The 14,264-nt window shown below is 42.9% G+C and overlaps 1 protein-coding gene across 3 annotated transcripts in view; it reads right to left on the reverse strand.

Annotated features, from left to right (window-relative positions):
* Adamts12 (ADAM metallopeptidase with thrombospondin type 1 motif 12) overlaps window positions 1-14,025 on the reverse strand; it is a 334,703-nt gene extending 320,678 nt beyond the window's left edge. For 2 of the 3 annotated variants that reach the window (XM_078017196.1, XM_078017188.1), the window contains exons 1-2: window positions 13,566-14,024; window positions 2,197-2,558 (exon numbers count right to left, since the gene is read on the reverse strand). In XM_078017196.1, the coding sequence (XP_077873322.1) occupies window positions 2,197-2,558; window positions 13,566-13,692 (489 nt within the window). In that variant the 5' untranslated portion in view covers window positions 13,693-14,024. Of the gene's footprint in view, window positions 1-2,196; window positions 2,559-13,565 lie in introns of all 3 variants that reach the window. The other variant, XM_078017184.1, reaches the window with a different exon arrangement.
* Window positions 14,026-14,264: the final 239 nt, after the last annotated feature.

The following is a 14,264-nucleotide window of genomic DNA, read 5'->3' on the forward strand; positions in this document are numbered from 1 at the left end:
TTGTTTACTGTCCCAGATACAGAGTCCAGAGCATAGGTTCCTAAACCAGGCCACTGGTGGAAGTAGAGTTCCCCAAAACATCAAGTCCCAAACAATCCCATGGAGTGTTTCTCGCGAAGTCATTCAGTGACTGGGCTCTAAAATATTCCAAAATCATCTTGGCCACTACGTGGTTCTCCTATACTTAGAACAAATCTCAAATCTGAATCTGGAAATGCCCACATGGTGGTTCCCACTGATCCTCTGGGGCTCTGTGCAGTTGAAAAAGTCCCAGTTCTGCATACCCAAGTCTGGAGTAATGTTGAGCAGTATGTTGTTTCCTTGGAAAGCAAGGAGAAATTGAGAGCAGTGGTTTTCACCTTTGGCTGCTTGCTACAATCACCTGAAGAGAACAGTTCCTTCTTAGCAATGTTGGATAACACCACTAATAAACACCCACTGTTTCTGTTGGTCCAAAGACCACACTGCTCTAACTCATGAAGAGGCACCTTGGTTTAAAGTTCCTAGGCTCTTATTAGCATGATAATTATTTGCCTAGTGCAGAGAATGAGTTCCCACATTAGTGTTCTCCAGAACAGTGTGGATTCTGCATGTTTGTCTCTTGGATTGTTTAGTTCTATGTGCCCATCCTTCCAGATCAGGGGCTCTTTCTTCTGCTGTGCTGGTGACAGAGGGTAAGGTGATAATGATACTTATTGGTTGGCTTTCATGATTGTGTTGCAGAAATGAGAGATCTAGGACTACAAGGCAAGATGTGACCTGAAGCTAGGGTGAACCCAGTGAATGAAGATGTCTCCCAGTTCCACCAAGCACTACAAGAAGCTGAAAAGCAGAAGAGGGGCTCATTCATGATGTTTTAATGTTTATGGTCTAATTAGGGGAAATGCTAAAATAAAAATCTACATTTGAATATCCAGATGTACACAAAAAGCCATTAAAAAATTCTTTCCATTTACTGTACATAGCAATTCATTCCCAGGGGTCCTTCAGAAGATTTAAACGGTTGTACAATGTTTACAAGAGTTTTCCCACAGTATTCCAGCAAAGCCAAACTCTACAGATACAAGATAAACACAGACCAAAATTTTGAAGAACAAAAATTCTTAGCAAAATGACAGTAATGGTGGAAGGACTTGGGACAAGTGCCTTCTGTATGAATGCAAGGTCACTAGCTGCTTTGCTTGGAAAACCTTGGATACCTGTCACCTTCAGCGCTCTGGAATGTTCCCCTGAAGTCACCCTCCCCGCGCACGCTGTGAGCACCAGTCACTGTCTCCTACTTTGGCAAGAGGAAAAACCTCAAAAACCATCAGCACGGTCCCTAAGCATGCTGGCCATGGCTTGCTGGCAGGATGTCACTGCAGCTGCTGCCAGAATCAAGGGAGAACAAAGGGATGGAACTCATTTTAAATACAGGTTTAAACTTTGGAAAAGTCACCCTCTGAGAGGTGATGTATAATAGTAGAAAACTCAGGATCAAGTTAACTTGCACAATAAAATTATTTGATATTTCCAAACGACCTCATCTGCTAAAAAAAAATGGGGAGGAGGACAATGTACGTAAACCTCATCATAAACCACACATTCCAGTGACTGGTGTTCTAGAAACAGGGGTGCATCTGCTTCAGTAAAGTCGTATTTATAAAAAGTCGGTGAGCCGTAGTTTGCCAACCCCTCCTCTGAGGCTGGTTCTGTCATTATCTCCATTTATAGATTTACAGATCACAAATAAAAGTGCACAGGGATCCACTCACAGCCTAAGATGCTACATGAACTCTGATAATGAAGTACATATAGTCAACTATTATATCATAGCAGCTTCTCTTATCACCATTATTATTAGTAAAACTCTAAAGCAGTTCAGATTTGGATTTTTCTCATTCCAAAGGTGCTGGCCAGCCATCCAATGAACAAAACCCTCAGAGTTGACCCAGAGATTGAAGACCCAACTCATGTCCTCCATTTTCTTCTCCACCTGCCCCTCTGGTTCTCTTGCACTAAAATCCTCAGTGTCCTTTCTATCTGCACCTCCCAAATAAATCACGTTCTCCCCACCCCTTTGAAGGTCCAGATCAAGACATCACAAGGGCCCAACTGTCATGCATTGATACAGCTATGAACCTGTGGGTAAAGGATCTAACAGGCTGAGGGTCTAAGGGTCTGGAGCAGGGGCAGATGATTGGCCCAAGCACTCACCAGTCCATGGCACGCGCTGAGGGCTGCAGTCCCAACTGTGGTTCCCTGCTGCAAAACTGTGCCCCTGAGATGGCAGGGAGGCCCCGAGGAGGCCAACATTTTAACATGGGAGAGGTTCCCATATCTCTTCTCCACGATGTAGCTATTGGAAAGAAATCTCTGATTGACCGTCAGGTTGAAGAACAGGTCCTTCTCCTCGTGTGAAATTTGGTAGTAGACCCAGTCCTCTGAGGAACCCAAGTCTCTCTTCCTTCTGCTGCTGGGGACAGGAAGGTGCAAGCTATATGACAGGAAATGCCCACTCTCATCTACTTGGACAGGACCCACCACCTGGTATTCTGGCAGGGTCTTGATAAAATGTTCTGAAAGAAAAAAAGAAGAAACTGAACCAGTTGAGTCCAAAGCAAAACAAATCCACTTCCACTTAGAACTCAGATTATAGTCTGATAACCATATGGATATCATCAATACTGATTTCCCTGAGCAACTCAAATTTGCACAGTGCTTTCTGGTTGGTGACATGGCAGCAGTTGGAGCTGACACTAAAGTGAAGCTCTAGATATCAATAATTTATCAGGGATGATGTAAGATGAGCATGAAGTTTGCAGAATACCATTGGAAAAGAGGCAAGATCAGCATGACAAACAGGGACATCATGAGTCTAGAATTCATTGACAAGTCACAGAGCTTCACTGTATGACAAGGTACTTAAAAGACTCAGAAACTTCCTTCTAAGTCAAGTTAGAGGAAAAAGCCTAAAACATAGTGAGCCCATCACATACAGATGATCCTCACATCAATGTCAGCTTAAGCGTGATACAGCACAGACCACTTTAAAAAGAATTTGGGGTTGGGCATGGTGGTGCACACCTGTAATCCCAGCAACACAGGAGCCTGAGGCAGAAGGATAGCAACTTCAAAGCCAGCCTCAGCAATTTAGTGAGCCCTAGCAACTCAATGAGACCCTGTCTCTAAATAAAATGTTAAAAAATGAAGAAGGGTGGGGGGCTGGGGATGTGTGTGGCTCAGTGGTCAAGAGACACTGGGTTCAATCCCCTGCACAAAAAAAGAAAAAGAAAAAAAAAAGAAATTGAGGTTTTTTTCCTTAATGTTTACAAAACACACAAAAGAAGATGCTAAAGGAATATATTAGGATCTGAAGCAATGGCTTAAAAATAAGATAACTATCACTTTAAAAATGCAAGACAGAATCCGGTGGTTCCTCACTCCAGAGAGTGAGGCAGGAGGATTGCAAGTTCAAAGCCAGTCTCAGCAATTTAGTGAGGCCCTAAGCAATTCAGCAAGACTGTCTCAAAATAAAAGGGCTGGAGATATGGTACAGTGGTTAAGCACCCCTGGGTTCAATCCCAGGGACCAAAATGGAAAAAAACATGCAATACACACACAAAAGGTAAGCCTTTGACTCACCCAAATTTAAATCCCCACCACTGCTCCTTATTTTGATGTTTGAGAATAACAATGGAGCTAACTAGCCAGGAATCAATCATCATACTCTAGATTATAGACTAAGCAAAACAAACCATTAAATGTATAGTAAAATAACCTAATCTTTTGCTTCAGGGGGGAAAAGGGGGAAATAAAAAGAAAAAAAAAACATTTTCACTTCCCAACTAAACCCCTGGAACCTTCTAACTTGCATTACTTTGCTAATGTTCTTTCCCAAAAGATCTAAGTGTGTTTTGCATTATATCAAAATTTTGTTTACACTTTACAGATGCAATTCAGCTTCTTTCTCTTCATTCCCCTGATGACCCTTGAAGTCCCCCGCCCTTTGCCTGCACCTTTATTTCTGTACCTCCCAGAACAGCCTTACTTGACATTGCCTTTTGCTATTTAATCCTATTTATCCCTGAATCTTTTGGAGACCAGAATCTTATACATCACAGGTATTTGGTTCATATAAGCTGATGTATCAATAAACAGTTTACAGCCAGTAGACTAAAAGAATTGAACTTGATGGGATACAGTTTAAAGAAGCTCTCCCCTCAGAAAACAATGGCATTCAAATATTATTTATGAAATCATCCTTCTCCACCTTGGATGAAATATGGGGCAGAGTACAGTGTTTCCATTCTCAGGTACTAATAAATAGTCTCAATTTTTCAAGTATAAAAGTTCAGACCAATTACATCCAACTGGGACTTTTAGGCCCAACTTACCACATAGCAACAAAGACAAATCTTAAAAACAGTGCTCAATAAAATAAGAAACAAGACAAGTTAATACAGAGCTAATTATATTCATGAAATGCCCGTGCACATGAGTACACACACACAATAATAGAAATAATAGGAAATTTTTCAGAACATGTGCAAACAAAAAGTACATATGGAACCTGTTAAAATGGGTTTTCGTGGAGAGGAACCAAGTAGGGATGGAGAACAGAAATTTATAAATACATATCACAAAAGAGAGTTGTACAAATTAATGATGCCAGTGTGCCATGAACTAAGGAGTGTAACTGACTCAGTCTGCCCTCTATCTCCCACTCACTGCCCCAGAAATGTCTGGGCAGATCTAATATTGGCACTTCCCTGGCCTTCCAAGTTCAGACCTGAATGAAGAGAGGCGTGGCCAGTTGGGAGCGGTGGGTGTGGCCAGCTTCTGCAGTACTCCCCTCCAGTTGCTTTTCTCTTCTGCAGCTCACAACAGTGGGCTGGCTGCTCCAGGTGCTGACCCCCCCTTCTCAGGAGTAGCTTTCTGAGCTTTGGGTGACCTCTGTCACTGGGGATTGTCCCCGTCCCCTCAATATGGGCCATTCCTCCTCCAACCGACAATCCTTAGACTTTCTATCTGTCACCCCTGTACTATAGCTGATTCACCCCTATAGTATGTCCTCTTTGGCATTTTTCAAGATGATCCAAGTTGCTTCCCATGGGGCCCAAATCAAGCTCACAGGAAATAACCATGATCCGTTCCCAGTCCCGCAAAGTCAGAGAAATCACATCATTCCTCTAAGGTCATCCCATTGGTTGGCTCTGTCACCAAATGCCATTCCAACTGGGCTTTTGCCTATCTGCATATTCAAGCTCCTTACTCCCCAAATCCACCTCAAACTCTTTGAGCTCTTTGAAGGCCCCTTCCTTTGCCTTAGATGGGAGCACAGTAGAGGGTAATGCCCCAGTACTCTGGCTTTCTCCTGAGAAAGTCACTCTCCAGTATTTTTCCATTGACCTTTAAGCCTCTCATGTATGCACAAGAAAGGGGAAGGCTTACAATCATATCTAAGTCATATCATAGCTATGCTTACATGGTTCAGAATTCTCTTTGTGAATATGTGGGACATTAACCTCTTTTCTTTTCTCTTTACACTTAAAGTCTCAGCAGAAACTGAGACCAAATTAAACATCTCAGTTTCAAACCATTTTACATATGCAAATCTCTGCATCTCTGCACCAAAACAGAGAAACAAGTGTCTTTTCTAAAAACTAGTTTTTCCAGAAAGCCATTACTAAGCAAATGAAGGTGAACACAACCAAAATCACCTAAATCAAAAAAAAAAAAAAAAAAAAAATTCTGAGTAAAATGTTATACTCTTTGGACAAAACTAAAAACAATTAAAAATGTTTTATTCAAGAATTTCAAGTTGTCATGAAGTGGAGATTGACAAATGCAATTTTAAATCGATCTCACAATTTTAAAAATGGCCCTAAATAGGGCTGGGGTTGTGGCTCAGTGGTAGAGTGCTTGCCTACCAAGTATGAGGCACTGGGTTCGATTCTCAGCACCACATATAAATAAATTAATAAAATAAAGGTCCATCGACAATTTAAACAATATTTTAAAAAATAGTCCTAAGTGGATAATTTCTGTGAATCCCTATGTCAAAACGGCATTGTGCATATTTAACAATCATGGCAATTACGCAGAAATATGAAAACAGTAGGGTATAATAACAAAGGGGTAATCAATATATAATTGTGTCTTCATTACAATTGCAACTGTGATACACATACACATGCTCACACATGAACCAAGCATTTCAGATAATGTGTAAAAAATGATGGTGATCTTTGGGGTGTGATTTTCCCTTTTGAAATTTGTCTTTCCTATACTGTTTTCCCAATTACATGTAAATAGTGAAAAGGACCAGGTGCTATGCTGGCTCATGAGAGGATTAGAAAAATGCCAGGAGAGGGGATAAGGGAGGGATGCCAACACTCCAAGGCCTGCACCTGTGCCCATCCTGGCTGGCTGAGTCCCTAGGGAAGAACTAACCTAAGAAGGCATCTCTGCACAGTTCCTGGAGATGAGGAGAGCATCACAACAGTTAAGCACAGGGTCCTCTCAAACGGAAGGAGTTTGGTGTAACCGAAAGGGATGTCAGCAGGAGATAAGGATACAGGGAAAAGGAAGCCAAAGGGTAGAATGAGCCTTGGACATTCTTTCTGCAGTGTGCAGCCCCCCCCCCCAGCCATCCAGCAGAGAAAGGTAATAATCTCAGTTTTGAGTTAGAAAAACAACAACAACAAGAATGAACTTAGTTGAAGAGCTATTTTGACTTTTTTGCAGAGAGAAACACATCCAAGTTTCCTGACTTGAAATAAGCCTAAGAGGAATTGCCTCTGAAGATATATCTCAGAGATTTAAATATGATTTTCAAGAGTACAAAATGAAAGAATAAGGCTTGCCTAAGCCCCGAAATCTATTGCCTAAAAGAGTAAAAAAGCAAACAAATTTACAGATTTTTTTTTTACCCAATTGCTTTTGGTGTAATGAGTTTTTAAAGAGAGCCAACATAAATTGGCTGTATAATAATAATATAATGATGATAATTACAGTAACTTTTTAATGAGCACTTACCATGAGTCAGGTATAATCAGGCTTCCCTCATTCAATACTCAAAACAACTGTGTGGTATAAAAATCAGTTGTTGTGCCCATTGCACAGAGAAGAAAACTGAGTCTAAAAATGCAACATTACTTGGGTCAAAATGCTGAGACTTCTATTTCAAAATTATGCTTTCAATCAAGGAATTGCATATGCATTAAGAGAAACAGATTCCAAGAGAGCAAACAGAGTTAGAGGAAGCAGCACTGCTCCTACGGATGATGACCAGGAAAGAATGGCTTGATCTCTGTATTTCTCAATTCACTAGACAATACGTGGAGATCAGAACTGCCTCTTAACTGACCATGGTAATGGGAGACACCATCAGTTTTCCCTTCTGATTTGCTTGCAAAGGAAGGTAGTTGGGAGGCTCCAATGTACTAATAAATGTAATGGATTTAAAACAATGCTTGACAAGTACCATTGACCAGCCAAACCCTAACATGGTTGGTATTAAAGGTAGAAATTTGGTGGCCTGGGATCTCAGGGCTCTCCATATATGGAACCTCTAGGCAGAGACAGGAGAGAAGCTCATGCTCACCCTGACTTCCTCTGAGTCGGCACTCGGTTTAGATTAGTCACCTATTCCCACAGCCCTCAGCAGGACTCACAGGGGCTGTCACGTGGATGGAGAAAGAGGTGTCGGGAAATAACAGTAGTCCTAATTTTTTATCATTTTTTATGGTCAAGTATGATATTAAGAGTATTCCTGTCTGGTCTTCTCTAATCCTCAAATTCCCCTGGGGGCAGTACTATTAACTGTGTTCCTCATTGCTATGGTTTATTCCTCTAATGTTCATATGCTGGAATCATGGGAGTGTTGAGATGGTGGAATCTTGGGATGGGGCCTAGTTATGGTTAGGTCACTGGGGAGCCATGCTTGGAGAGAATGAAGTACTTTTAGAGTATCCTGTTTAGTTTCCCTAGAGCAAATCGTATAAAGAACAAGCCTAGCCCCTGAATCCCTCTTACTTCCTGTCTTACCATGTGATCTCTCCCTCTCACACTTGATATCATCACGATGCATATGTTGTGACAGAGCCAGAGGCCCTCACCAGAATCTGAACCAATGGGACCCCTCATTTATTATGTATTACCCAGTATCGGGTACTTTGTTATAGCAACAGAAAGTGAACCAATACACTCACCTTAGCCTCCACTCCTATCTGTGTAAAGAGACAATAAAGAGGGATGAGGGTAATCTGACCCAGAGCCTGTACTTTTAAGTTCTGTCCTTACCACTTCTTTGGGGTCTACTGAAGATGACTTCGTGGGGTGTCAAAAAGCCTGGGGGAAAGGCAGGGGACATCACAACCTGCACTAGGGTTTGTGGAAATAAAGGATAAACCCTGAAAAGTTTTATTTGCTTTGTTCAAAATCATATTTGGAAACCTAGTTCTTCATGAGAAATTCAGGGAAGCCTGTGAGCACAAGAGCTTTTAACAATATAAAAACCAAGAGATCTTTTACCCTTGGCTTGGAAAGGAATGAGAGGGAAGAGAATATTTGTCTGACAGCTTTTTTTCAGGTTTAGGTTGCTCTTTTTTATGAAACATTCCACCAATTTCTGTGTCATCCTTATATAGTGACCATGCTCATCTCTGTATAGTGCCCATTTTGGAACTTTGTTGACACAGGACCATCTGTACTTATTCTTTATGTTTACTTTTATCTAAAAGATCAATTGGTTTTCTAAGACCCCCTTGCTAAACAAAGTAATGAAATTCCTGTAACAGAGTGTTATGGGGCAGATGGCTCAGGAAACACACCAAGTCCCAGTTGTCCAAATTGAAGAGTCTTTTATTTAGCAGGCCAGCCGGTGACTGCCGCCCATAGGACCCATAACTGTCTCTAGAGGGAACAGCCCCAAGCCTGAGCATTTTAGGATATTTAAAGGCAAAAACCATATCTGGGTTGCCGTAGCTGCAAGCAAGCAGGTAAAGAAGCTGAATTGGGCAGTTAGCGAGACAGTGCAATGGGTACATGGGTATTTCCCACAGGACTTTCCAGGTTGGCATAGCAACAAGCAAGCAGAAGGAAAGGGGGTCAAAACCCTAGTTCAGTACACACTATACAATGGTTACTAACATCTAGACAATAAATCTCTGAAAAGGTACATTGTCCAAGAAAAATGGAAACCAAAGAGAACAATTTTACATTGTATAAGAATTGCTATTTTGTGTTGCCAAGTATGTTACACTAGGTAACTACTAATGGATACAGAGGTGGGGCTTTCTGGTAGGAGAAGCATTTCTTATATGATATGAAGTCTCAGAGTAAAATGGGATCTGATTGGTCATTGTCCATAAAGCCTGGCCCATAACAAGAGGTTTGTTCTCATAATTATTTTCCATGGGTTTTCATAACCATACAACTGTATTTTTGTTATAGAAATTAACTTATGTTGACAAGTTGTAGAGAATCATGTTAGTCCCTTCGAAGTTATAGAATTCTCCACAGAAGATTGGATTTGCCCACCAACCCTATGAAAACTCATATGCCCACCGGACAAGATTACTATAATTAACAAAATGAAACTGCAAAGTCTCCTCTTACATTAAGAAGATATCTAGAATCCTTTGCTTCTTGCAAAATTTTTTTTCAAGTAGCATAAATAAATGATTATAGCTCTTATCTTGAAACACTGCAATACTCCTTCTGTTTTGTGGGTTTTTTTTTTTTTTTTTTTTTTTTTTTGGTGGCGGGGAGTAGGTACCAAGGATTGAACTCAGGGACACTCAACCACTGAGCCACATCCCCAGCCCTATTTTCTATTTTATTTAGAGACAGGGTCTCACTGATTTGCTTAGTGCCTCGCTTTTGCTGAGTCTGGCTTTGAACTCAAGATCCTCCTGCCTCAGGTTCCTGGCTCCATCTGTTCTTATGCAAGCCTGTGCACCTTGGAGCACATCTTTAATGTGGGATAAAGTGCCTGCCCTGTTGATTGCATCAAATTGTCAAGAGCAAAACAGACCATGGAAGTGACTGGTGCCTTGTTAACCCTGTAGATGGTCCCTGACTTTCAATGTTCCGCTTCATGGTGGTACAAAAGCAATAAACATTCAGTGGAAACTACTCTGAATTTTTATTTTTTCCAGAGCCAGTGATGTTTGGTATGATACTCTCTTCTGATGATGATGAGCAGCAGCAGCAAGCCCCAACTCCCAGTCAGCCACACAACTGAAGCCAGAATTAAGACAGGCAGTCAGGATAGATTAGGTAAATCAAGGAGGCCAATTTGAGTGAGTCCAGAAGTCAGAGACTGTCCCCTGAGGGATTGAAATGCCTTCAGAGCCCCTCCTCCACCCTTATCAAGAACCTGTTCCTGTTCCAACCTGTCCCAGGAATTGCCTCTCTCTACATTGAGTAGTAAAAGTTATTAATTAATGTGTCCTGGGCTGCTCCATCCTGCCCTTGCCCCTTCAGCCACCTGTTTCCCACCTTTTGGTAACCCCACCAAACATCCCCTGGACCTAGTCACTGTGCAGGAAAGAGAAAGATAAGGGGAAGAGAGCAGGAAAACAAAGGAAGTCTAAGACTTATAAAAAGGTGGAACACCTTTGCTTCTTGGGATACCAGGATACCAGCTCTGGCCCCCTTCTCCCTCTGGGAGAAGTTTATGCTACCCTTTTTTAAAATAAACCCTGCTTTATATGCTTGCCTCTGCGTGCTTCTCTAATGTTCAATCTTCAACATGTAGGGAAGCAGGACTCATCACCTGTAACCAGAGGCATCACAACCACAGGCAGAAACAGCCATACCTGGTAGTATATTGTGTTTCTAAGCTGGGATGTAGGTAAGGTTTTGGTGCATTAATACATTTTCAACTTAGGATACTTTCAACTTCATGGGTTCATCAGAATGAAACACCGCTGTATACTGAGAGCATTTGTACAGAAATAAATACACCTAAGGGGATATTATTGGCTGTAGAACAAAGGCAGTATATTATGCACAAGGTTAATTTTTCCTTTTGTTTTGGTACTTCGTTGTGAATCAAAAAACCTTGGAAAAGTCATACTAAATTCTTACATCAGAAATGAGTGATGTGGAGAAACTACTGAGCAGACTTAGTGGAATCTGCTGGCTTCTAGTCCCTGAAAGGATTTGCTTTATCTTTGGTCAACCCTGGGAACTAGAAGGACCCTTCAAGATTATCTAATATGTGGATTATCTGGATCTGTTTCCAACTATGAGGCCCTATGTTGCCTGCTTCAACCCCCTAGTGAAGTGGAATTTGGTAGTTGCTCAAAAAATACATCCTGACTCAGACTAACCACCTAGGCCTCCCATTTCTCATCTGTAAAAATAAAGATGAGAAGGTTAAGTGAGATGATTTCTGAAGTAGCTTGCAAGGTGACATATTCAGGATCTTAATGTAATTAAAAAATGTTGTCAGAGTGGAAATGGAATGTCATTTGGGGGCAAAATCTAGGTTACCCTATTCCCTGGAAACTTTAGAATCCCCTTATAATTATAGAGAAGAGTTCACCCTCTCCTGTCTTCTCCTAAGTCTCTCCTCTTTCTACCCCTTTGTTCTAAATGGAAGTCTGTTTAGAAATTTCTCCTTAGCGCCAAGAGTGGACTGTTTGTAAATCCATTAATGAATTAAGATTGGTGAAATGCCTTCTAAAAACAAATTATTTTTAAATTTAAATACATATGCATCACTAATAAACCTGAAGCACTTTATATTAACTTTCAATATTAAATATCCTCAGGTGACTAGGGAAAAGACTCCCTTCTCACTTTCCAAAGAGGAACCAGTAAGGTTGAGGAGTCCACTCCATACCAGGCTGAATTCCCTTAAAAAGATGTGCAGCAAGTGGGGCTGAAACCAGTACAGGAGAATGTATGTCTTTGAACCCAATCCTCTCCAAATGCCCTGGGAAGTGCTTGCAGGCTTTGTTTGTGCTGCCTCAGAAGAGAGACTTTTCACAAAGGGACTGTTTTTCAAAGAACAACAAGCGCTGCTATTTTAAACTTGGGGGTGGGAGATTATATCTCCACCGTTTACACAAACCACTGCTGGCTGATTGACATCTCACCCCAGTGTTTGCCGGCTCCAGCTTCCAAGTAAAGCAAAGGGAGGGAGGGACTTGCATCAGATAGCTCTCAAAGCTGCAGTTGTCCAGTTCCCCAGCAGAATTTGAACATTGCAAAGTGGGCAGAAAACCCAGCCTAGAAATCCCCTAAACTTGAACAAGCTGGCAAAGTTTGTCACCCAAGTGGTTCTGGGAATTAAAAGGTTATCAGAAAAGAACACTTCCCAAGACCTGACCACAGTTAGCAAACACTGGACTTAATGAATGTTAACTGAGTGCTTGGTGGTGGGGGAGGGGTGGTGAGTGTTATTCCTAATATTTCAATGGGGTAGTGCTGCAGCACTGTAGGAATCAGGCTCCAGTTCAAAACCTTGCTCTACCATTAGCAGGGCTCATAAACTCTCCAATCTTCAGCTTCCCCATCAATGAAGTAGGGGCTGAGTGCAGCAAAGGTTCCTGCACTCTGAAGGCTTCGGCTAGTGGTCAGATGGGCAGATACACACAGGCCCTTGCTGTTGCTCTTTCTTTATCAGAGGCACAATAAACTCTCCAGCAAATAGAAAAAAAAAAAGTCTCTGACCTTAAGAGTCCAAAGGGCGGGGGGGGGGGGAGCAATACCACCTTACTCCAAGCTTTAGATTTAAAAAATAATATTAAAAACAACAAGCTACGGGCTGGGGTTGTGTCTCAAGGGTAGAGTGCTTGCCTAGCATGTGTGAGTGACTGTTCAATTCTCAGCACCGGCAGATAAATAAATAAAATAAAGGGCCATCAACAACTAATAAAAATATATTTTTAAAAAATAACAAACTACCCAGCACACCGCCTCCAGTGGTTTCTATAACATGCTTTTCACAATCTTCAAAAGGAGAACCAGCCAGCTGCCAGGCAGGACCGGAACAGTGAACCCCTATGGAGGTAAATTCCCCCCACAAGGGCTGTTATTTTAAAAACACAACCCTAAATCTTTCCAGGAAATCAAAACACAGCCAAGCGTGCTCAGCAGGAGGGCGGAATCACATTTCCCCTTCCCTGACCAGGAGTTTAAGACTAACTAGAAACACTGCGCTGACCGCCAGTGCCCAGTTGGAACTTCTTTAGAAAACAGATTTTTTTTTTAATGTTCAGAATTTTAAAAATAGGAGATTGAAACAAAGCAGCAAAGAGAAGACAAAAGAGAGAGAGAGAGAAGTCGCCAGCTAACTCTTGAGTCTTTCAAAGCCCGCAGTGTCACCCGTGTGAAAGGGCGCGGGACACTCCCTTTCAGTGGGAATCACCGTCCTCCCCCAAGTGCTGGCTCCGGAGAGAGGCAAGCGCACCCACGGAGCTCCCAGCCCACGTTTCCTTCATCTGGGCAGAAAGCGGTGGGCAGGGTGCAGCTCCACCGGGTGGGGGAAGGGAGAAGGGAGCGAGCTAGTTTCCACAGGTCTCCCCACCCCCCGTTTTAAAAGGAAAGAAGGAAAAGCCACTGACCTTGCCTCGGGTCTGGGAAGCGCACCGGGCCCGGCTGAGGTTGTCTCCCATAGCAAAGCGCCCCGAAGTTAAGGAGCTGGGCCACCACGCACAGGTTTGCAAGCCAGCTCCTCCGGGCACATGGCATGATTCAGTTGTTAGGGAGAAGGAGAGTCAAAAGTTTTAGCCCTAGTTCCCAAAATCAAGGGCTCGCCTGTGGCCGCGCAGGAAGATGCAGGGGTGCATGGTCCAGGCGTGGGGAGGGAGCGGCTGCAAAGCTGCTGGGGGTCCCCCTTTAGTTTAGTTTTTTTTTTTTTTTTAAGCAGAAAGGGGCTAGGTACCTTTTTCCCCTCCCTCCTCCTGAAAGGGGAGTGAATCAGCTGACAGTGTCCGCTTTCGGCGGGGTGTGGAGTGGGTGGGAGCGGGAGGGCGCAGCCCACCCCAGATCCCCACCCCTCTGCCTTCGCACCCCGCCCGCGCGGCCTGCAGCCAGCTCCGTGCATCTTCCTCCGAGACTCCCACCCCCGCACTCCTCCCGCCCCGCCCAGAGCCCAGGCGGGCCAAATAGGGGAGACCCGGGAGATCCACCCTGAACCGCACTGGTGGAAGTTGCTCACGGAGGCCCCCAGGCCAGCCCCTCATCGGGTGGAAAGACAGGCGCAAATGTTGAGTATGATCATGAACCATCTGGGGATCCAAGTCCCTTGTCCTCCCCAGCTA

Source organism: Ictidomys tridecemlineatus, chromosome 1, assembly GCF_052094955.1.
Source record: "Ictidomys tridecemlineatus isolate mIctTri1 chromosome 1, mIctTri1.hap1, whole genome shotgun sequence".
Taxonomy (NCBI): domain Eukaryota; kingdom Metazoa; phylum Chordata; class Mammalia; order Rodentia; family Sciuridae; genus Ictidomys; species Ictidomys tridecemlineatus.